Raw genomic sequence first — 25,434 nt, 5'->3', positions numbered from 1 at the left:
TCCTTTGCTTCACCAAGATGTGATGATTGTGGTATTTTGTTCTGAGTGCAGACAGCATGTGTGGTGTAGTGAGCTCTAATTTACAGGCAGTAGTGTACGGAGGTAGCAAGTAAGTAAATTGTCAGGTGATTATAGTCCCGTCATTACACAGAGCTGTCATTTTAATTTCTATTTTTGATTTTAAATATTGTTTTGTTACAGGCCTAATCCTGTGGTAGTGTTTGCTGTGTTGGGAGTAAATACTCATCTTGATTAAAATATGCACACATTATTTTCATGTATTCTGAGAAACAGGAATAAGTCTTTAAAATGCTTTCTACAGTTTGTTAATTTTGAAGAATAGGAAACTTGAGTTCTTGTCACCACCTGTTACATAAAAAGTGCAATCCTTTTTTCTCCTCTCTCACATACCCCTTTCCTAGACATATGTTTGATCGGGCTGGTGCTGCTAGACCTTAAATATTTGCATTATATTAGAGACCACTTTTTGGGGAAAATGTAAGTATTATAATGCATTTATTTCTCTGAATTCCACCTTAGTGTGTGGGAAGGATAAGAAGTAATAAGGAGAAATGATCTTTTAAATATTTGTGTTTAAGGGGTACTGTCAACTTACATTTGTTGTAAATAATAGTATATTTTAATGGTCTTATATTGCAGCACAGAGATCTAGATTAAACATTAGGGAAACCTTCCTAACTGTAAGCATTCTAAGCACTGGAACTTATTACCTAAGGAGGTTGTGGAATCTTCATCATTGGAGGATTTTAAGAACAGGTTATACAAACACCTGTTGGGGTTGGTCTAGATCAGGGGTGGAGAACCTCTGGTCCCTGACTTGCCTGGATCTAGCCCCTAAGGCTCAGTGCGCTCTCCCCAGCATTGGGGAACCTGCACTGGTGTTCCTTTCCCCCTGTTAGGGTTGCCAGGTGTCCCGTTTTGAATCAGACAGTCCAGTATTTGAGCTTTCTGTTTGGGAAACAAATTGAGAAAATATATATGAGAAAATATAAATGTCTGGTATCTTCTAAATAAGATGTAATGTAGATTGTGATGTAATGTCAAGTGTGACCCAGTATTTTTGTTGAAACCATCTGGCAATCCTACCCCCTATTGCCTACCATGATATTAGCCATAGCTACACAAAATTTACGAGACTGGGCCCCTCTGGTGTACAAAGAGATGTGGCCCCTGACTTGCCTGGATCTAGCCCCTAAGGCTCAGTGCGCTCTCCCCAGCATTGGGGAACCTGCACTGGTGTTCCTTTCCCCCTATTAGGGTTGCCAGGTGTCCCGTTTTGAATCAGACAGTCCAGTATTTGAGCTTTCTGTTTGGGAAACAAATTGAGAAAATATATATGAGAAAATATAAATGTCTGGTATCTTCTAAATAAGATGTAATGTAGATTGTGATGTAATGTCAAGTGTGACCCAGTATTTTTGTTGAAACCATCTGGCAATCCTACCCCCTATTGCCTACCATGATATTAGCCATAGCTACACAAAATTTACGAGACTGGGCCCCTCTGGTGTACAAAGAGAATGTGGGGAGTATCTTTCCTATTCTCAGTCGGGGTTCATGTAACTGAGGGTTTGGTTGTGGGTTGTTTTTTGCTTTGCTTCTTCCTCTTATGTGGCCCCCAACTAATTTTTCTGTGGGTCAGCAACCCTTAACCCAAAAAAGTTTCCTCATTCCCTGGCCTAGATATACTTAGTCCAGATTCAGTGCAGAACACTAGATTTAACAACTTATTGAGGTCCCTTTCAAGCCTATTTTTCTATGATTATATAAAAGTTAAAAGCTTAAATCATTATCCTTGTTGCTATAATGTTTTTTTCTTTGCTTGGACAATCAATTTTGAGTTTCACTTGTTTAGTTTTCATGTAGTTTTCAGGTTCTTAGTAGTGCAATGTTTGGGTTTCAGTATTTTTAAACAAACATGATTATTTGAATTTTGAAAAGTGAAATGATGGAAAGTTGTTTTTATAAAATCTTGATTTTTACAACAGGTTATATTTTAGATTAAATTTAAAGGTGCCTACCTTTCTGCTTAATAAGGATATAAGGAAGAAAAATGAGGTATAAAAGAAGAATTTTATCTTAACAGAAAACTTAGCAAAGTTTTCTATGAAGTGTCCAATTAACTGCTTACTAAAGTTATTTATTCATTTGGTGTGTATTGATTTATTTGGCACGACTAATTAGGAGGTACAGCATTGAAATTTAATCTTTCATGCTAGATTTAATTATTTGAATACAGTAAGGTAAATATATGAGATTCATGGCTTTTGAGAGTGTGACAATTGTTAACAGAAAATGTCTGAACTTTTGTGTTTTCAGCACATGTATGTGCACTATGCTTAACACTTTACACACGTATATGTTGTGCACATTATATGCAATGCTCTAAGTGCCAACAGTAAAATCATCATGGATGAAAGTTTACAGTAATTTGTTCAAGCTCCTTTGTCAAGATAAGTTTGTTTATGCTGCAGGTTTAGCTCATGAGAGTATGCTGAGAAAATGGCTCTCTGCTTAAATTACTGATGAATGGAGGCATAAGAGAAAGCAGAAAAACATACAAGCTTAATGCAGTGACAGCCACACAGAAGCCTTTTTTCATTTGCAGCTTTTTAGTGTCATTTTAAGTTGCTGCTATTAGCCAATCAGATTTCTCCTGACTGCTTACATCACTAACTAGCCAGTTCCCTCCAGCTGCGGAGAGCTTCAGTTTCCTTTTTTTTTAAACTAAAATGGAGGCTGGTTTCTTGCCTTAAGGAGTACATTGCCTTTTCTGCTGAAGCCTAGATGTTGACATGTAATAAAGCTGGCAGCAGGATGGTGGTTGATGCAGCCAATTCCAATGGGCCTTTTCAGCCCGTGGCCCTTTTACATATTAGAGGTGAGTTATTGTGTGTTTCAGTGAATTGAAATTGTGTGTGGCTAGCTAATAAATGGCTATTGTGATTTTCAGATAAGGAAAGCAGGAAGTCCTTTGTAGCAGAATTTATTCGGTTTTGATGCAGCCTCAATGTAATTGTGGAATTTGGAAATCAGTTTTGTATTAAATGCTATTTGGACAATTTAGAGATGCATTGCTTGTATAGTTAAAAGCAGGTTTTACTGCTTTCTACTGTGACTCTCCCATCCCCCGTTCTAGCTGTGCTGATGTCAAAGGATGTGAAGTCACTACTCCAGAAAGGTATTGGGTGGGGGGCAGGGCAGAACTAAGTTATCAATACGCACAGTTTGTGTAGCATAATGGAAGTGTTCAGAGTGCTGCAGTGCTTTTTCTGTGTGAACAAACTAGAATGCCTCTAAAATCATTATTGACAGTAACTGAACTAAGTTGTTACTGGAAAAATACCCAGAATTTATATTAAATATATCTGATATCTATTAAAAGGCACTTCCTAGAAGTGTTTATGGTTTTGTTATTTTACTGTAACAAACAAGCTGTTGTGCAAAAATTGGCTATTGTAATTTGAATATTAAATATTTTAGTTGTTGGGTATTTAATCTGCGGTACATTCCTATTCTATGAAACGTTAATTTACGTTTCTTAATATTTCTATATCTGAAACAAAAATAGGTATGGTGGGTAGGTAGCAAAAATACATTGTATATCTTACAGTTATTAATGCCTGGCATTGCTACATTTCTGTTTTTTAAAAGTAGCAAATTACCTTAAAATGTTTTTTTTTTAAAATATCCATTCTTTCATTCACTTTGTTTTCATAACTCTTTTTGTGAGTCCAAAACATTTATTGGACGTGATGAGGACAACTTGAACAATTGCATTCAATCTTTATCAAAGAAACAGCTGAAATAATAGTACATCAGCTAGTCTTTTCAGCTTTTCCTGGCATAAGCTACATTGTTCAGATGCACACTATACGTAGATTTCCTGTATTTAACGCATTTTGCTATAAATGCCAAAGAATTCCTGTTGGAAAACCTGCATCCCCGATTTAATAATGAAAAATTATAATTCCTTGTGATAACTTTTAAACAGTTAGTATCACTCTGCTGCTTGAAATGAGATTTTTGGATGTATTCCAAGAGATAACATTGGATTGTGGAGTGCTCTAAAACAGTGGTTTTTCTTCCAGGGGTATGCAGAGTCCTTGCAGGGAGTATGTCAACTGATCTAGATCAGTGGTTCTCAAACCTTTTGGTTCATGGCCCACCCCACTCAATGCAAGCCTTTCCCCAGACCACCAGCCACCACCCATGATGACATAATGGGTGCAGGAGTGGTGTGGGTGTCTGGGCAGGGGGGAGGGTGCAGGAGCAGGCTGCGGGTGGGGGGGGGCGTCTAGAAGGGGAGGGTGCAGGAGTGGGATGGGGGTCTGGGTATGAGTGGGATGGTGGGGGGCGTTTAGTTGCTTCCACACCCCCAACTGCTACCAGGCACTGCCCCCCACTACAATTGGCCAGGATTCCAGCCAATGGGAGCAGCAGGTAAAGCCTCCAGGGGAGGGATTCCTGTAATGCTGTTCCCCCAGGTATGAGGAGCAGCATCACAGAGATCCAGACTATTAGACTCAGGACTCCTCTCTCCCTTCCCCACATCTCCTGTGTAGGAAGCTGGCACTGGTGGTCCAACCTTGCAGGGTGTGTGTGGAGCTGAAGTGTTAACTCAGCCTCCCCTCTCTTGGGAGGGAGAGACTGAGCTCTAAGTCCGTGGTCCACCTGCAAGATGTTTGGGGACCACTAGTGGTCCACAGACACACTTTAAGAACCACTGATCTAGGCATTTGCCTAGTTTTACAACAGGCTACAGAAAAAGCATTAGTGAAGTCAGTACAAATCAAAATATCATACAATGACTTGTTTATGCTGCTCTACATACTGTACACTTAAATGTAAATGCAGTCTTTATATTCCATTATATCGAATGAGATATAGATGTATTTTATAATTGTGGTAAAATGAGAAATAAGCAGTTTTTCAGTAACAATGTGCTGTGACATTTGTCTGATTAATGTAAGCAAGCAGTTAAGTGAGGTGAAACTTGAAGGTACTCAGGACAAATCAGACTTCTGAAAGGGGTACAGTACAGGTTGGACATCTCTTATCCGGCACCCTTGGGATTTTACTGGTCCCAAACCAGGGAATTTACTGGACTAGAGATGGTTCCATGGCACAGCTCCTAGCCACTGACTCTGCCAGCTGGGGGGAGGAGGGAAGGGGCACAGCGGGACTCCCTTCAGTCCCTGCTGGGTTTCCTACAGAGTTGCTGACCCCACTGCTGCTGCCCCAGCTGGACTGTCTACCAGACTTCAGCGGCCTGCACTACCATAAGCTCCAGTGCCATACTACCACAGTCTGCTGGAGGCTGGCTTCCATGGGCTGTCTGGGACTCGGGCCCCTCGCTGCCTTGTGCTGCTGGGGCTTTCTCGAGACCTGGACCAGTCCCTCTTCCGTGGCCTACCAAGAGTGTGGGCTCCTGCCCCATGACAGCCCACAGACTCTGGCCCTCCTTCTGTGGGCTGCCGGGGGCTCCAGCCTATGTTGCTGGGGGCTGCCATCAGCCCCCATTGTTGGTCCCGCTTCCACGGGCTGCCTGGGGCTCTGGCCCCGGCCCTGCGCTGCCACGGTCTGTCGCTGGCATGCCTCCAGCAGCACAGGATCTGCCCTAACCCAGTCCCAGTGCTGCAGACTGTCAAGGGCTGGCACCAGCTCCTGCTCCATCCCTCTGATTCAACCCAGCCCCTCCTGGATTGCCTGCCTGCCACGAGGCTATCTGGATTCTCTGATCAAGGAACATCCGTGGTCTTGCTGAACCACAGCTGTTGCCAGATCAGAAAATTCCGGTTTTGTGAGGTGCAACTTGTAGTCTGGAAAGACTGAGAACCACTGCTTTATAAGAAGTTTTATCCACTGGTTGAGAACAGGTACTTTTCTCCCATAATCAAAGGAATACAGGCCAAAGTGATGGAAGGCAGGCCATCTCTGTGTCTTCTCTCCCATTCACCTCCTCCAAGGTACACTGTGCCAGGTTTCCCTCATTTTTCCAATATAATATGCTGAATTTTTTTGATTCACTGAAGTTTATAAAATGTCAGGTGACTTTTTAAAAAAGACTTTAGAGGTGATCCTAGCAATTAAAAGCCAGTAATACTGACTTCAGTATCAGGCAAATTGGCTGAAATTCTAATAAAGATCAGAATTATCAGATGAACAAAATATGTTGGGGAAGAGTCAATATGGCTTTCAAAAAGGGAAATCATGCCTCCGCAACTGTTAGGTTTTTTTTTTAAGTGTGTCAACAAGTGTATGGACAAGGATTTATCTCCTTGATATAATATGCTTGAACTTTAAGAAAGCCTTCAGTTTGGAACCTTATGGCCCTTAAGCAAAGTAAGTAGTCATGAGAAGGTCCTCTCATGAATCAGTAGCTGGTTGAAAGATAGGAAACAAACAGTAGGAATAAATTATATCCATTGTGAAATTTATTAATCTTAGCCAGAATGATCTGGGACACAATTCCCTGCTCTAGGTATTCCTGTAACGCTGACTGTCACAAGTTGGGAGTGGACATTAAGGGAGGATCATGTGATAATTGCTGATAATTGCACTGTCCTGTTCAGACCCTCTGAAGCATCTGGCGCTGGCCATTGTTAGAAGCCAGGATTCTGGGCTAGATGGACCATTGATTAGGGCATTCTTATGTTCTTAATTCAAAATTGGAGGTTTATTGAATTATATTGTATTAAATTTGTTGCCTGAAGGTGTGTAGGCATTTCCATAGTAAGATTATCGTGATTAGGTCATACTTTTCCTAAACATTGAGTTGTCAGTGTGTTTTATTGACAAGCACTATAGGTTGGGGAGCTTTTTTGGTGTCACAGGTGGAGGTGAGAGGAAGGTACAGATGGCTTTGGCAAGTGGGTAGGGAACAATTAAGATTTTGGCACTCAGGATGAGGTCTGTGGCACTAGGGAGTAGATACATCTTTTCCCCTTGAGGGTAGACACAGAAGGACTTCTGGTTTTGGGGTACTGGTGGTGTTTAATAACTTTGACGGATAATAGCTCCCTGGCCTGGTATCCAGGACTTCCTCAACCATAGATGGCTAAGCACAGAAGCAGCATATTTATACTGAAATCAGTAATAAATGAATAAGCAAATGCTTATCGGATAGTCAGCAGCCTAGTTGACTAGCTGCTCCCTACCTCTCCCCCCCCCCTTCTGCCTCTATCAAAAAGAGGCAGCAAGGAGGGGGGAGGGGTGAAGAGGAGGCGGTACTAGGGTTGCCAGATGGTCTCCCCAAAAATACCGGACACCCAATATTTTTTGGTTGCGGGGGGGAGAGAGAATGCAGGATAAGCAGTGATCTCAACCAGTTGGGAGGCAGGGCCACAAACACTGCTGGGAACGTGTGATTGCACAGAAGCCTGGCAGAGGTGCGGGGAGTGGCTGGGATGGAAGCTTCTGACCAGAGGCACCCAGCAGCAACGGCGGCCCCGCCTCCCACCTGGGACTCCCAGCTGGGAGGCAGGGCCACGAACGCCACTGGGAGCCTGTGATTGCACAGAAGCCTGGCGGGGGCGGGGCTGCCTACATCAGGCTTCCGTCCGGTGCCCAAAAATCAGAGTGCATGTGTCCAGTATTGTCTGTTTTTGTTTTTTTTAAACCGGGCAGAGGGCTCAAATACTGGACTGTCCGGTAGGGTTGCCAGGTGTCTGGTATCCTAGGTGGTACTTCAAAGCAGCAGCGCCACGTGGAGCCTAGGATCAGCTGTGAACGCCCCCCCACTGACTTCGGGATCAGCTGGGGACTCCCCCCACTACTCCAGGCTCTTTGTGTCACTGCTGCTTTGAAATGCTGCATGGAGCCTGACTCTGGGCTCCCCATGGCGTTTCAAAGTGGCAGCACCGCATGGAGTCTGGGGTTGGGTGGGAAGTCCCCAGCTAATCCCGGGCTTCACGGGGCGCTGCCACTTTGAAATGGCGTGAGGAGCCTGACAGCTCCACACATCATTTTCACCTTTGAAGTATAGCAGCTGCCCTAGAGCTATAGCTACACTTCAAAGGCAGAAGTGCCCTATTGACTAATCGAATAGTCGATGTAAAATGAATTGACTATTCAATTATTCAGTTACTTGCAATTTAACATCCCTACTCGGTTAATCTATCTTGCTCTTTTTTGAACCCTGTTAAAATCCTAATCTTCATAAGTCACACCGTAAAGTCAAAAAAATTGAAATTTTCCTCTAGAAGCAGCAGCAAGTTCTGAAAGATTTGGTGATGGATTTTTTTCTCCTAAGTTAATTCAGGTTTTGTGAAAGATGCTGTATTGATATATTTGGGAGTCCTCTTTCTGCAGAAGAGGCACAGTATAGCCAATAGCTGTGCCAACTTTTCTTCTGCATTGACCTGCTATTGTGTCTCACCCCTGACTTGGAGGACCATCTGTAGGTGAAGATAATTCATTCTCTGTGCCTGTTTATTTTTTGGCTTCTCTACAATGCCAAAAAGAATGCCAGGTGTAATTGTGACTTTTGTGATGTAAGTATCTCTGCCTTAGCATTTGGACTGTTGGCATTTTGGTAGCTCCCAGGGGACCCATCGAGATCAGGACTTCATTGTACTAGGGGTATGTACAAACAAGGGTTCAGTTCAGATATGGCACCAAACAGGTCATGTAGTGGTCTCTAAACTTGGGCTGTCTTTGAACTACTTAGTTTGAGGTTGAAGGTTTTCCAATCTCTATAACTACTGCAGGATCTTAAGGAAAATAAATGTGTTCTAGCTGTTATACATAATACATTTATTGTATACTTTCATGTTGTTTTTAATATAGAATGCTAAAAGATCACTCTTGGGTTCCTTTGACAGCAAACAAACATAGGAAGTGTCCTATGCAATAAATTCATTAGATGATAGCCAATTAATATTTCAATCTTAGTATATCTTAATCCTTAAAAGAAAGCTTTACTATTTTTCAATAATTCTTGTAAATGTACTGTAAATGCATGCCTATTCTTAAAATAAATTGACACTTCCAAAAAGGCACAGTTTTATTTAATGAACCTGGAGGCTATTTGCTTAATTGGCAGAGTATGGATGAAGGAAACACACTTCATACTTTGTTTATTGGGAATAATAGTAAATCAAGAGCCAAATTTTAAAAAGCAGTATAGGTGTTCAAAGGAGGTGTCACTCCAGGGTCACTAGAGGCACTCTCCCTTGCCTGTTTCTAAGGGAAGAACTTCCAGCACAAGTGTGGCGAGAACACACACCTACATCACACTTCTAAGAACACCAGTTATGGACAGGTAACTGTCCTATCTAGACTCAGAGGGGTAGTCATGTTAGCCTGTAATTTTAAAAACAAGTTGCCCTGTGGCACCTTAAAGACTGACACGTGCATGCGTGCGTGCACCATCTTATAAAGTGAGTTTTACCCACGAAAGCTTATGATATAATATATTTATTAGTCTCTAAGGTGCCATAGGACTGCTCGTCTTATCTAGAGCAGTGGTTCTCAAACTGGTTTGCAGCTGCCTTACAGGTGGTCCACCCCTTGAGCTAAACCCCTTCTCCCCCCACATCCCTCCACAGCGGGGAACCTCCCCTGGTATTCCAGGTTCGCAACTGCCACGAGGCTGAAGCACCAGCTCAGGCTTCCTGCTCTGAGGGCTGTGTGTGCGAAAGAGGAGGTGTGGGTGTGCGTGTGCGCGAAGAAAGCCCCGTCCTTCCCTGCCAGACCGGGCTCACAGAGAGAGACCGAGCAAGCGGCTCCATGCGCTGCTGCTCCCCCGTAGCCTGCTGGGGGAACAGCAATGCAGTGATGTGCTATTTGGAGGCTTTCCCCGCTGTTCCCATTGGCCTGAGTTGTGGCCAATGGGAGGCTGTCTGGGAGCAACACTTGCGCGAAGCCAGGTAAGCACCTCCCTCATGCCCAGATCCTGCACCTCAGTCCCCCTCATTTTCCCCAACCCTGCACCTCCAGATTGCTCCTGCGCCCTCCTTCCTTGCCAGAAACCCTGACCCCACCCTGATCCTGCACTGCACCCTTCCTCTTGGTTACACACATACTACACCTTTGCTTGCTCTTGCCCACTCCCCCCGGCCAAACTCCCTACTCTCAGCCTGTTTCTGCATCCTACTTAGCATCTTCATCCCTTTCTGTACCACACCTCTCTCCCAGATCCTGCACCCCCATCCCTATTCCACTCACTGGCAGCCCAATCTCTCCCACTGAACCCCTCTTTTGTCCCTGCCCGAGAACCTCAGAGGGTCCACAAAATCCACTAACCCCAAACCTCAGAAGAGTAAATCTTAACTCATGGGAACCCAGAACATCAGTTCTCCCTGTCCCTTCCCCTCAGCTCATGGGGCTGGAATGCCAAAGGAGTGAGGTGTCTCAGTTGGGGGCCACATCAGTGATGGTTGGGGGTTTTGGAGGGGTTTTTCTGCTTCTCACTTGTGTGATCCCCAACTGATTTTTTTTTCTGTGGGTCAGTTCCCCACCCCTGCCATAAATAAAGAAAACATTGAAACGTTTTGTATTGACATTAATTCATATTTTACTGTATTTAAAATGAACTTTGATAAACTAACACGAGAAAGTTAAAGTGCTTCATCTGTTTAATAATTTAATATTTCCTTTCTTACTGGTTAAATTAACCCATTCTCCCATTTTGCAGCACTAGCAAAATGGCTCAGGTATAATTATATAAATTAACAGCAAGTTTCCATTAGCAATTGGTGGTCCATGGAAAGTTTTGTATTGAGCCAGGTAGACCATGGGCCAAAAGATTGAGAACCACTGATCTAGATTTTTTTCTTTAGCCTTTTATCCTGACTCGTGCAATATGAGATTATTCAGTTAATTTTTGCAAATTCTTTATATAAAATTTTTCTGCTGCGGTCCTTGTATCACACAGAGAAATAAGGTTTTCTAAAATTGTGAAATGTATGTATTGAAAAATATGCCATAAAATAATACTTTATAGCATTATAGAATTGTGGGATTGGAAGCGACTTCAAGTGGTCATCAGTTATCTACACTCATGGCAGGACTAAGTATTATCTAGACCATTTCTGATAGGTGTAACCTGCTCTTAAAAATCTCCAGTGATTGAGATTCCACAACCTCCCTTGGCAATTTATTCCTGAGCTTAACCACCCTGAGAGGAAGCTTTTCCTAATGTCCAACCTGAATTACCCTTGCTACAATTTAAGCCCATTGCCTAGTAAGTTCAGTACATTTACAGTCATCTTTATATAGGGCCTAATAGATTTTTAAAATTAAAATGAGACTTAGCTTGTTTTTTCCTATTTATTTTGTGTACAATAAAGTACCTTTTTAGTTTTTATTGCACGCACAAATTAAATTTGTGCAAAAGTATGACTGCTTCTAATAGATGTCTTAACACTACATGTGTTACATGTATAGAACATAGATAATTATCATAGCCTTCATGCTGCTGTGTACTACTAAAAAAAAAAGTGTAGAATTTCAGAGTGCAGAATTTAAACCTGTTACCACAATCCCATATCTAATTGTTTTTGGCACTGAAGGAATATTTGTACCAATTCAACTTAATTTTGACATGAATTTTAATTTGTTTACTCATACTAGCTTACCATATTGCAAATAGGGATGATAGATGTCTATTAATTCAATAATAGTGTAATTGCATCAAATTTTAGAGGTTATGTGACTATTCAGTAGTCTCCACTGGGCTGGCAGCCAATGTGCTCTGGCCCCACTCCAGCGAGCCTGAGCCCGTCGCGGACAGAGGTAGGGCAGGGGAAGTCGCTCTGTGGGAGCGGATATGTGTGGGCAGCTGGCTTGAAAGCTGATTTCCCATGTGTACCAGCTCCCGCTTGCTGCCTCCACGCTGCTGCCTCTCTATCAGAGGCAGCCGCCTGGGAGTGGTGGGGTAATATAGAGGTAGTGGGGTTGGGAGAGAGGGGGATGAATGCAGTTGATAGCATTAACCAATAAACCCAGGCTTATTTGTTAATTATTTATTCAACTACAAGACACACACACACTAATGGCAAAAAGATTTTTGTGTGATCAGAGTGTACCAGATGAGGTTTTTCTAATACCTTATGCTATGGCATTAATGCTTCTCTCGCTACTAGAAATGCATTGCCTGATACAGCCTAGGAATCACAATGGTGGTTTATAATTCTGTGTTTAACCAGCACACCCAGGTCTGTCTCCTTCTCTGTCTCTTCTAGCTGCCTCCATTTGTAAGAAGTTGTTATTAGACCATTAGTGCATGATCTTGCACTTTGTACATTTCCATCCTATTTCTGTTACTCTGGTCTTCAGGGTCATCCAGATCTTTCTAGATGAATATTACAATCCTCTTCATTGAGACTGCCTCCCAGCTGTATATAATATGCAAACTTCTTTAGCACATGCCTACTTTTTGTGCAAAAATTAATAACAATATTAAGTAAGATTGGTCCCAAGATCAGTTATTGAGAAACTCCACTAGGAACCTCTCCCCAGTCTGATAGTTTACCTTTCAGCACAGCCAATTGCCTTTTCCCCATTAGCAGTTCTTAAGCACCGTACAGTTCTTGTACTGATCCTGATCTTCTCTAATTTAACTAACAGTTTCCCGTATGCAGTGTCAGAAGCCATGTTTGAAGATCAAGTATATTAGATCTACTGAATTTCCTTTATATAAAATTTAAGTTATATCCTCAGAGGTAGATATCGGATTACTATGGCACAAGCTACTTTTGGTAACCCCATGTAGCTTTGCATCCACTTTTCTGGAATTTATTTATTCTTTGAAAATTTGTTCAAAACCTTGTATGCTAATGAAGTCGGGTTGATATGTTTGTAGTTGTCCGGATCACTTTTTTCCCACCTTTTTTAAATATAGGTATTACATTAGCTATTCTTCAGTCAGATGTTACCACCCCTGAATGTGTAGATTTATTGAAAATCCGTGCCTTCAGACTAGCAATCTCACCTGCCAGTTTCTTTCAGTATTGTGGGATGGAAATTATGCATTTCCCCCTGATTTCAGAATATTAAACTTTTAAAACTTTTCTTCAGATGTGATCATTTTCATTTTTGTGCACTCACTTCTGTCAGCCATCCTTCCTTCATGTGTATATTCAGTATTAGCATACATATTGAAAACAGCATCAAAGTATTCATTTAGTTTTAGGGCTATACCTATAGTATCTTTAATCTTCTCCCCCATGTTGCAGAAAAATCCATCCTCATCCTTCCCAATTCTCTTATTATTTATTTTAATTTCCTTAAAAGAAACCTGTAATCTGTTGTTGACTTCTTTAGGATTAGACTGTAATATTACCCATTTTCTGATGGTGTTTTTCATTCCTGCTCCTCTTCAAAGCTCTTAATTACTGATTTTTGTCTGGAGCATAAGTAGCTAGTTCTTTCCATAGACTACCAAACGTAGTGCTACTTGTTGAAACTGTGTATTTTAAACCATACAGTCTTAATCATTATGGTTTTTTTTTAATACAGAGCAGCAGATCCTTCCTCCTGATGAGGAGGTGGTAAAAGGTGACGTAACAAACTAAGATCCAGAGATGTGCAAATTTAAACTCTTGAGTCACTGTTGGTTCTTTGGTTTCCTTAGGAAAGCTGCTTAATTCTCAGTTCAGGAGGTGTGTGGGGGGAGGTTGTTTTGTTTTTTGAGTATTTGTGTCTACACAGCGGGCAGTTATTTTGAAATAATGTTGAAATACTGTCAAGCTGGAGGACTTCTTACTTTGACTCCTGTAATCCTCATTATATGAGGAGTAAGGGAAGTTAGAGAAAGAGTGCTCTCTTTTGAAATAAGTGCTGTGTAGATGGTCCCAATTTCAAAATAAGCTATTTCAAAATAAGCTACGCATTTGACGTAGCTCAATTTGTGCAATTTATTTTGAGTTAAACCCTTCTGTGTAGATGTACCCTGAGAGAAACTTCCTAACTGTCATAGTGATTAATCACTGGAATAAATTCCCTAGAGACATTGTGGAATCTCTATCATTGGAGATTAAGTGCAGCTTAGACAAACAATAGTCAGGGATGGTCTAGATGGTATTTGGTTGTGCCATAAAAGCAGGGTACTGGACTTGATGACCTCTCAAGGTTCCTTCCTCTCTCATGTTTCTGTGAGTCTGAGTTGGACACTAACTAGAACGTGGGAAAGAGTAACTTTATCTACTCTGAAGAATGGATGGGACAAATTGTGGCCAGCCCTAATGTTTGAGGACAGTCCTGACATCAATAAGGAGTCTGAGTTTGCTGGATTTCAAGTGTCTGAAAACCAGAAAATTATTAGTGAATTAATGGAGTGTTCTGGTAGTACGTCCTACCTTGTAGTGCTTGAGCTGGCAAAGGATTTGGGAGAGAAAAATTTACAAGACTTCATGGAAGTTGATGAAGATGCACCAGTTGCTAATGAAATGATGAAGAAAACAAGATAATGAAGAAGTCAGTAATGATGATGAATACAAAGATGTTGCAGAAGAAAAAATGCTATTGATAAATGCATTCAACTGACAACAAATTTAATAGAAGTACTGGAGCAAAGATATTTCATTTCTGAGCAAGAGAATAGGTTTATCTATATCTGGAATAGGGAAGTTAGGGCCCATGGGCCAGATCTGACCTGCAGCGTACCAGATCTAGCACACGGTGAAGCTCTGGGCTTTTGCATGCAGCGGTGTGATCTCTTGCTCATGCTGTAGTCCCACATTTAGTCTCCAAGCAAGTCTCCAAGTCCTGGTGTCCTCTGAAAGCACGAGTGCGAACTTCAGCTGCAGGGGAAGCAGGGCTGAATTATGAAAGAGGTTTTAGGGGCTGCAGCCCAGGGCTTTGGGGTAAGAGGGGTCCCCTTAGCCTGTGGCACTGATATGCAGCCACTAAAGCCTCTGCATACTGTGTTCTGGGGCAGCTCTGCCTGTGGGGGGACAGGAAGCTCTGCACGCTGCCATTTCCCCCTCTCCCAAGGGCTGGAAGCACATTTGATGCTAATAGTGCAGGGAATCTCTTTGTCCCTGCAGGCTTTTTCCCCTGCCATTCCTTTTGGCTGGGAATCATGGCCAATGGGAGCAGTGGGGGTGGTGCTTTCAAGCACAGGGCAGTGTGGAACCGCCTGTTTCTTCCCATCAAACAGGAGCTGCCCCAGGTAAGTGCCTCAATCTCCTGCACCCTCTCTTCCACGCAGACTCTGCATCCCACCCCCAACCTGTTCTTGCATCCTCCCTCCCTCCCACATAGACCACACATTTCACCACACTCCTGCACCCTACCTCCCACCCAGACCCTGACCCTGAGCCCACTTCCCAGCAGCCTCGTCCCATACACAGCCTGCTCCTGCAACGTCCCTCCCTTCCGCCTAGACCCTGCACCCCAATCCCACCCTGCTTCAAGCTTTATGCATGGAGAAAAATACTTGTAAGCATGACCTGTCTTCTAAATACAACAGTAAGCTATCACCAGAGATCCCTAGCTAATATAAAGCCAAACAAGCAATATACTTTTTGTAAAGTTGAATGATTGGATGTTAAGATTTAAATCAGTAACACAGTGGTTCCGTCCACCTCTTTTGTAGTGTGAATGTGTAGCATTATCTTGGTACGAAGCATCATTAGCAATACCTGCTTTTGGTAGCTAAACAATAAACACTTGTTTAGAATTCTGTTTCTCTTATTAGAGTTCCTGCTTGAGACAAAAGGCCCCATCTTCTGTCTCTGCTGTATAAATTCTTCCTCTCTTTTTAAGGTAAATGGACTATGATGAAGTATTGGGGAGATCGACATATTTATTTTTACCATTCTCTGATCATTACAGGGCATAGTTAAATGAATTAAAAGGAAAATTCTTTGTATTTATTTCACTCCTGATAAAGTGAACTAGTATGTGTCTAAGTAGGGGTGGGTTCCTGGATGATTATGATGGCGTGTTGCGTGGTCACTGGAAAGAATTTGTTTGAGGCTAGGGGGTTGTCTGTAAGCAAGAATTAGCCTTTCCCCCAAGGCCTTTGAGAGTGAGGCGTCATTTTCTAGGATAGGTTGTAGATTGTTGTTAATGTGTTGGAGAGGTGTGGACTATAGGTGATAAGTGGAATTCTGTTGTTTTCTCTTCTGGGCCTGTCTTGAAGTAGTTCATGTCTGGATACATTTTTGGCTCTGTCAAACTGTTTTTTCACTTCACCATGTGGGTATTTCATTTTTTAAGAATGCTATATATAGATCCTGTAGGTGTTTGTGGGATTGGAGCAAATATGGTTGTATCTTAAACTTGGCTGTATACAATAGATTGGGAAATGTGTCTGGGATGGGAGCTAGAGGCCTGAAGGTAAGTGTAGTGGCCGGTAGGTTTCCGGTATAAATGGTAGAAATTTGTCCATCATTTAGTACTGAAGTGTCAAGGAAGTGGATTTCTTGTGTGGACTGATCAAGGCTGAGGTTGATGGTAGGGTGGAAGTTGTTGAAATCCCTGTGAAATTCTTCAGGGGTTTCTTTCCCATGGGTCCATATGATGATGATGTCACCAATGTATTGTAAATAGAGTAAAGGTGTTGGGAGCCAGAGCTGAGGAAACGTTCAAGGTCAGCGGTAAAGACGTTGGCATATTGTGGGATTATGCATTCCTATGCTTCTGACATATGTGTTCTGTCTATAGGCTAATTCATGCTGCATGGTAAAACCACCCTAACCTATGGCTTGAGATGACTACTTAGCAATCCATTTGCAAATACTTTAGATTCTCTTTTAAAGTCCTTATTTTTAATAGCTTGTGTTTTTGTGCACTTTTTGTTAGGTGATGAGGTTCTGTTCTTGTTTATCCTTTGTAATTTAAAAAAAAAAGTAATTGTAATAGCTTTTACTCCTTTTTTCCCCCCTTAGGAAAAAAGAGGCATGGTTGGCAACCCTATTTTAAAAGGTGTCTCTTGCACAAGGCAGACAGGCAGAGGGCACACTTCTCCTTCAATAGTTTGAGGGCTTTTTATATGCCTTTCCCCGATTCCCTTTGTTGCTAGAAGTCCTTTGAAAATAGAGAGCAGATTTCATACTGATTGCTCCCACCTGGCTGAGACAAATGTGGTATGTGTACCTATCAGAGCTGATGTGCCTGCCAATTGTTCAACTCACTCCTTACCTTTTGTCACACAACTGGGGTAAGGCTGCAGGTAGGGATGGAGAGACTCCAGCTGCAGGTTTGGCTTTTTCATGGTTTCAACACAATAGGGAGCTTCTGCTTTACAGAAGTACAGGAAGTGCTATTGCCAGTGGTGAAAGTAACTTATAAATCTGGATCCCTGCCAGCTACTTAAATAGCTCTCTGCTGGCTTTTGCTGCAACTCAGATAACTCTTACTGGAGCTGTGCATCCAGCTGCATCTGCTCACTTTCATCTCTGGTTATCGCACAGCAGAAAGTCAACTTGACAAGGTCGGTTTCCTCCTCTTTTGTCTTCTCAGGAATATCCCAATCTCAAAAATCTGCAAAGCGGTTACACGTTTATACGCAGAGTGGGAAGCAACTCCCCGGGATCGAGTGTGTGGGGGGAGCCAGTTTTTGTGTGTACTGGTTCCTGCAGAGCCTTCTGCCCTCCTTCCCCACGGTTCCATGGGGAGGAAGCTCTGCAGGAGCTGGTACACACGGGAAGCTGTCTTAAAAGCTGGCTCCCACATGCACCAGCTCCTGCCTGTACTACCCCCCAACCTCCTCCATGCTGCTGCCTGAGATAGATGCAGCAGCACAGGAGGGGAGACTGCATGTAACCATATGCACGTTTACACTTTCACATCTCTACTTGCAGTGCCATCTTCAGCTCAATGCTGCTGTTGTGCATAGTTGACTCTGAAGCCCCAGCCTCCCATGGGGGATACTGCTCAGGAGTCCCCTACTGTGATGCTCCCATAGGGAACTGCTTGAAAAAGGAGTGACAGTTTCTCACTCTGTGCAGTAACAATGGTTCTTCAACATGTGTTTCCTTATAGCTGCTACACAACCCATTTCCCCCCTTCTTTAGAGTTACTGAAGGGACTCTGTGGTAGAGGCTAGTTTGTCCATGCAGCACTAATTAGCTTTGAGGCAGAACATAAGGAGAGGAAGGGCACCTGTGGAGGCTGTACGGACACTGCTACCAGCAATCTCTGATCAGAAACCTCTGATTGGGCTCCACCTAAACCAGGGTGGAACCAGACTGCTGGCACTAAAAATTAAAAAGGCCGTAGAGCAGTTTTTAAACTAAAAGATGGGGGAAAGCCGATTGGTGCGGAAATGTACGTAAATCGGAGGGAGACTTCTCTTAGAGGAGAATCCATTGATAGAGATTCTCTAAGCTGTAGTCAGAAAGAGAGGAGGGGAGAGGACAAACCATGGGCCAGAGCAGACAAACAACCGCATACAAAGGAATCCAATGCATCAGGGAAGGGCAGACAAATAAGCAGTGGCAAATTTTTAAAGTGCTTGTACACAAATGCTAGGAGTCTGACTAATAAGATGGGTGAACTAGAGTACCTCGTATTAGAGGAGATTGACATAATAGGTATCACCGAAACCTGGTGGAGTGAGGAAAATCTGTGGGACACAATCATACCGGGATATAAAATATATAGAAGGATAGAGCAGGCCGGCTGGGTGGCGGAGTGGCACTGTATGTGAAAGATAATGTAGAATCAAACGAAATAAAAATATTAAGTGAATCAACATGTTCAATAGAATCGCTATGGATAGTAATTCCATGCGCCAATAATAAGAAATTAGCAGTAGGTATATATTACCGACCACCTGACCAGAACAGCGATACTGACATTGAAATGCTAAGGGAGATTAGAGAGGCTACCAAAATAAAGAACTCTGTAATAATGGGGGATTTTAATTACCCCCATATTGACTGGATCCATGTCACCTCAGGAAGAGAAGCGGAGATAAAATTTCTCAGTGGCTTAAATGACTGCTTCTTGGAGCAGCTGGTGCAGGAACCCACAAGGGGAGAGGCAATTCTTGATTTAGTCCTGAGTGGAGTGCAGGATCAGGTCCAGGATATAACCGTTACAGGACCGCTTGGGAATAGTGACCATAATATAATAACATTCAAAATTCCTGTGGTGAGAAGAACACCTCAGCAGTCCAGCACCCTGGCATTTAATTTAAAAAAGGGGAATTACACAAAAATGAGGAGGTTTGTTAAACAGAAATTAAAAGGCACAGTGACTAGAGCCAAATCCCTGAAAGCTGCATGGAACCTTTTTAAAGACACCATAATAGAGGCCCAACTTAAATGTATACCCCAAATTAAAAAACATAGCAAGAGACCTAAAAGAGTCACCGTGGCTTAACCACCATGTAAAAGAAGCAGTGAGGGACAAAAAGGTATCTTTTAAGAAGTGGAAGTCCAATCCTAGTGAGATAAATAGAAAAGAACATAAACACTGTCAAATCAAGTGTAAAAATGTAATAAGAAAAGCAAAAAAAGATTTTGAGGAACAGCTAGCCAAAAACTCAAAAAGAAAGAACAAAATGTTTTTTAAGTACATTAGAAGCAGGAAGCCTGCTAAAAAACCTGTGGGACCCCTAGATGATCGAGCTATAAAAGGAGCAATCAAGGATGATAAAGCCATTGCGGAGAAACTAAATGATTTCTTTGCTTCAGTCTTCACGGCTGAGGACGTTGGGGAGATTCCTGAATCTGCACCGTCCTTTGTGGGTGATGAATCTGAGGAACTGTCCCAGATTGAAGTGTCATTAGAGGAGGTTTTGGAACAAATAGAAAAACTTAATGTTAACAAATCTCCGGGACCGGATGGCATTCATCCAAGGGTTCTAAAAGAACTCAGATGGGAAATTGCTGAGCTATTATCTGTGGTTTGTAACCTATCCTTTAAATTGGCTTCCGTACCTAATGACTGGAAGGTAGCCAACGTGACACCAATATTTAAAAAGGGCTCTAGAGGCGATCCTGGCAATTACAGACCGGTAAGTCTACCTTCAGTACCGGGCAAATTAGTCGAAACAATAGTAAAGAATAAAATTGTGAAGCATGTAGAAGAAAATAATTTGTTGGACAAAAGTCAACATGGTTTCTGTAAAGGGAAATCCTGTCTTACTAATCTATTAGAGTTCTTTGAAGGGGTTAACAGACATGTGGACAAGGGGGATCCAGTAGATATAGTATACTTAGATTTTCAGAAAGCCTTTGACAAGGTCCCTCACCAAAGGCTCTTGTGTAAATTACATGGCCATGGGATAAGAGGGAAGGTCCTTTCTTGGATTGAGAACTGGCTAAAAGACAGGAAACAAAGGGTAGGAATAAATGGTAAATTTTCAGAGCAGAGAGGGGTAACTAGTGGTGTACCCCAAGGGTCAGTCCTGGGACCAATCCTTTTCAACTTACTCATAAATGATCTGGAGAAAGGGGTAAGCAGTGAGGTAGTAAAGTTTGCAGATGATACCAAACTGTTTAGGATAGTCAAGACAGAAGCAGACTGTGAGGGACTCCAAAAAGATCTCCCCAAAATGAGTGATTGGGCAACAAGATGGCAAATGAAATTTAATGTGGATAAGTGTAAAGTAATGCACATCGGGAAAAATAACCCCAAGTATACGTACAGTATGATGAAGGCTAATTTGGCTATGACAAATCAGGAAAGAGATCTTGGAGTTATCGTGGACAGTTCTCTGAAAACTTCCACACAGTGTGCAGCGGCTGTCAAAAAGGCAAATAGGATGCTAGGAATTATTAGGAAAGGGATAGAAAATAAGACACAGAATATCTTACTGCCCTTGTATAAAACTATGGTACACCCACATCTTGAATACTGTGTACAGATGTGGTCTCCTCACCTCAAAAAAGATATTTTGGCCTTGGAAAGGGTTCAGAAAAGGGCAACTAAAATGATTAGGGGTTTGGAACGGGTCCTATATGAGGAGAGGTTAAAGCGACTGGGACTTTTCAGTTTAGAAAAGAGGAGACTGAGGGGGGATATGATAGAGTTATGTAAAATCATGAGTGGTGTGGAGAGGGCCGATAAAGAAAAGTTATTTATTAGTTCCCTATATAGAAGAACTAGAAGACACCAAATGAAATTAATGGGGAGCAGATTTAAAACTAATAAAAGAAAGTTCTTCTTCACACAGAGTGTAGTCAGCCTGTGGAACTCCTTGCCAGAGGAGGCTGTGAAGGCTAGGACTATAATAGAGTTTAAAGAGAAGCTAGATAATTTCCTGGAGGTTAGGTCCATAAAAGGCTATTAGCCAGGGGATAAAATGGTGTCTTTGGCCTCTGTCTGTCAGAGGCTGGAGAGGGATGGCAGGAGACAAATCGCTTGATCGTTGTCTTCGGTCCACCCTCTCTGGGGCACCTGGTGCTGGCCACTGTCGGTAGACAGGATACTGGGCTAGATGGACCTTTGGTCTGACCCAGTACGGCCGTTCTTATGAAACACAGGAACGTGTCCACCTACAGTGGAGCATCCATAGACACATCTTAAAGAACCTTCATTATTGCACAGGGTGATTAATTTCTCTTTTGCTCTTATTACAAGGATCACTGGCTCTGTGTGTTGTTGGGGTTTTTTTTTGTATATATACTTGTGTGGTGGTCAGGGGCATAACCTATTACGGACACAAAGAAGCAGGGCGTGATCAAATATATTTGAGAACCATTGCAATATAGAGCAAAAAGACAGTGACTCAAAGAGCTAAGTCTGAACTAAATCAAACATGAGTTAGAATTACACAGAAATGTTTATCGGAAGGACCAATGTGATAGGGTCACACAGTTCTTCAAATGATATCCCCATGGGTGCTCCACTGTTAGTGTCGGGTTTGTCCCAGCACCACAGATTGGAGACTTTCAAGCAGTGTTCAGTTAGGCTGATATCCCCCAGGGTATCAACTGCACCCATGACACCACTGCAGGTACCGGCAGACTCGGCAATGGGACAGAGATCATCATCCCACTGCTGTTCCCGAAGGTGCAAAACACACGCTCCACCAATACATGACAGGAGGACTAGAACTAGATCCCATTCTGAGCCTTCGGCATGACATGAGCAGTAATCAGCGTTCCTGTCTTTGAAGTTAGTGTGCACAGCCTGCTTCCCCTTAGTTCCTTCTTCGCTGCCCTCGGCTATGGACGGAGCTCAAATCCTCTCCTCCTCAGCACACTTCTGGAAAGCAAAGAAGAAGAGTTTAGTTAGATAGATAGTCCTGAAATACCCAGGATTTCTTTCTGTATTCAGACTGTTAAATTAAACACCGTGGGTGCTGAGAAGTGAGAGAGCTAGCTCCAGCTGCCCTCCAGTACCTCATACTAAATCCATATCCCCCAGGGTATCAACTGCACCCATGACACCACTGCAGGTACCGGCAGACTCGGCAATGGGACAGAGATCATCATCCCACTGCTGTTCCCGAAGGTGCAAAACACACGCTCCACCAATACATGACAGGAGGACTAGAACTAGATCCCATTCTGAGCCTTCGGCATGACACCACTAGCACTCCCCATTATCGGTAAGGGGCTCTCCACCTTCACCATGCTCCCTGCTTTATCATAACTCAGTGCCTACCATGGGATACGAGGAGTATTTTCTCCTCACAACACCCTCCTCCAGATAGTGCACATGCATCATACAGAGCATACAGGCTACTGCATTATCAGTATTTCCTGACACACCCCAATTGGCAGTACTATTCCAGGCATAACAGCTAATGGTCCCCCTATCTCTACTGGGCACTATGACACACCTCCACTGCCCCTCTTACACCTGCACAGAGGGCACTTCCCTCTATACATTCAGATTCATTGCATTCCCTATACGAAGGCTCGAAGAAGGGCAAATTGAGGATGATCCAACAATCAGACATGCCACCAAATGAATAACTCCTCCTCTGCTTCTGATGAAGTGGTTACCCAAATGACCCAACACCTAGTGCCAACCTCAAACAATTCCAGAACTTATTCAAAAACATGGCTGTCAGTCAGGTGGTCATCTTATCAGAGGTGCAGGAAAAACACTAGGCTTTTAAAGAACCTGCAGCCCTTTGCAAAATCTAAAATTGCCCTACCTCTAGATGAAGCAATACTTGAGGCAGCTAACGTAGCATAGCAAACACCAGCCACAAAAGGGCTGATAGAAAGTATTTTGTCTCATCAAAAGGCATGGACTTTCTATACTTACACCCTCAACCCAACTCTTTAGTGGTTGATGCTGCAAATCAAAGGTCCAACCTCTCTCTCCTCCCCCCCCCCCCCCCCCCCCCCAGCACAAAGCATGTACACAGGACAAAGACCACAAACACTTGGATATCTTTGGGAGGCAAATGTACTCCTCCTCAACCCTTCAACTTCGCATAGCTAACTACACAGCACTACTTGCCAATCATGATTTAGATAATTATGCAGAATTAACAGCGGTTATGCAACATATCACAGAGAACAAGAGATCTATCCTTAAAGCAGTCGTTAGAGGGATATACTTTAAATTAGTTTTATTTAAAATGAAGTATTTATGAACTATGCTATTTTTTTTAGTTCCATCCCACCAGAGCCATCCTGAGGGGGCGCAGGGCCTGGGGTACCCCTCCTCGGACCAGGTACGGGGCCCAACGCAAACTCCCCACCCCTGCCACAGGCCCCGACTTGTCCCTGCTCCATCTCCACCATGCCCCCAAGCAGCGCAACCCAGAGGATTATGGAGGGTCTGGCACAGTGGCTACAGGGGCTCACCCCTTCCTCTCCCCTCATTGCAGTAACAAGAGGCAGAGCAGCCTGATGGCTTGCTCTGCCTACGGCCTGCTGTGCCCTGCTTCTCCGTTGTGGTGGCAAGCCGAGTGCCCCAGCTTCCCACAACCATGGAACAGTGGGGCATAGCAGGATAGGGAAAGGAGGTGGGGCAGGTTTCTGTGCCGCTCCACTGTGAGTCTAGGAGGGGCACTGCACCCAGCCTCAGGTAATCCCTGGATCCTGTCCATAGGATGGTTGGGGTGGCCGCTGTGTGGCCCCCAAAAGCATGGTGTCTGGGATGGCCACTCTGAACCATCCTGTGGACAAGTTGGCTCTGTGTTTCACACTACCCATTCCCACCTGCACCCACACTGTTTCTTGAATTTTTATCCTGCTCCCACTGTTAGAGAACCCCTGCATCATCACACAAAATCATCCCCAGTGATAGACAGGGAGAGCCCCTATTTACTTCTGCGCTGCAGCTGACGACAGTTCTGCCTTCTGAGCTGGGCAGCCATAGAGCAGCAGTTGATGGCCAACGTTTTCATGTTTGGGGCGTGGGAGGACCATTTTAAAAAATCCCGCTCTTGTTCCATTCCCACAGTGGTATAAAAATTCAAAAACTACTCCCATTATTATGGGAGCAGGTCCTGCTAGATCCATTATATCCCAGTCCTTCATACCCCAATCTATTATGTAATTACAAGTGTATGTTAAAATCTGTTTCCATTTTGTACTGAATCATCTGAAAATCATGAAAATAAGCTGTTCAATATTTTACACTTTGTTTTAATCAGAAGAGTATTAATTTAATATTTAATCAGAATGACAGCTGGTTTATGTTCTGTGACACTTTGCCTCAGTGTTTCCATTGTGGATGTCCCTTGACAATGGTACTATAGCTTCTAAAGGGAAGCTATTTATTTATTTATATGATTAAATTGGTAGGACATATAAAGTTAAATTTTCAAGTGTATTTAAAATTAATGCTTTATTAATGATGACAAATGACTGTGAAATTTCAGGGGATTGTGCGGGGTAAGGGAAGGGAGTGTTTTTTATTTGTGAAAACAAACAATTAGAGAGGTTTTTGTTTGGTAGCTAGACTTACACTTAACCTATATCTCACTGTTCAGATCAGTGTTCCAAACTATCCAGTATTTGAGAATACTGTTAATGTAAATGACAGCAAATTGTTCTTGTCCTACTGTATTACTAGTGTAAGTCCTAAAAAGGCCCTGCTGTTTAAACAATATATATATATGACCTTTATTGAAGCATGATGGAAGTTTATTTTCTTCTTTATTTGAATTCTCATGCAGCCAAAATCACAATGACATCATATATTTAGAAGATGGCTTCCACTAGCAGCAGGCTCAAAGGAACTGCAAATTCCACATGGCATCCGTAGTGAGAAGGTCTTCTTTTCTTTTCAGCTTTCAGGCTACTCGATTGACAGAATGGATACCTCTCCTTTAAATGATACAGAAGTATAATAGTCTGTATTTTCATCATTACTCTTAAATTATCCCAACACTTCAAAATCTGTCTGAAACAAGCAGATATATTTTTATCGACTGAGCACTGAAAGTCAGCTCCCTTTAAAAATAATAATTTAACCTCTTAGGCCAAAAATAACCTTTTTAGTTGCAATTTTTACTGATGCAATGATATTTCTGTAATCATATTGAAACTCATTTAATATATTTCTCCATGGTAACTCTTCAAAACTTAATTTCAT

At 42.7% G+C, this 25,434-nt stretch overlaps 1 protein-coding gene across 4 annotated transcripts in view; it reads left to right on the top strand.

Moving 5' to 3' along the window:
• The window catches only part of PPP2R5C (protein phosphatase 2 regulatory subunit B'gamma), a 178,403-nt gene that overhangs the window by 62,902 nt on the left and 90,067 nt on the right, over positions 1 to 25,434 (top strand). For 2 of the 4 annotated variants that reach the window (XM_006119994.5, XM_006119992.5), the window contains exon 1: positions 2,726 to 2,902. The exons of the other annotated variants lie outside the window; for them this stretch is intronic. In XM_006119994.5, the coding sequence (XP_006120056.1) occupies positions 2,809 to 2,902 (94 nt within the window). In that variant the 5' untranslated portion in view covers positions 2,726 to 2,808. Of the gene's footprint in view, positions 1 to 2,725; positions 2,903 to 25,434 lie in introns of those variants that run through there. 4 annotated transcript variants of the gene reach the window in all.

The sequence above is a fragment of the Pelodiscus sinensis genome, chromosome 5 (assembly GCF_052426305.1).
Source record: "Pelodiscus sinensis isolate ZL-2025 chromosome 5, ASM5242630v1, whole genome shotgun sequence".
NCBI lineage: Eukaryota > Metazoa > Chordata > Testudines > Trionychidae > Pelodiscus > Pelodiscus sinensis.
This window is presented reverse-complemented; position numbering and strand designations above follow the sequence as displayed.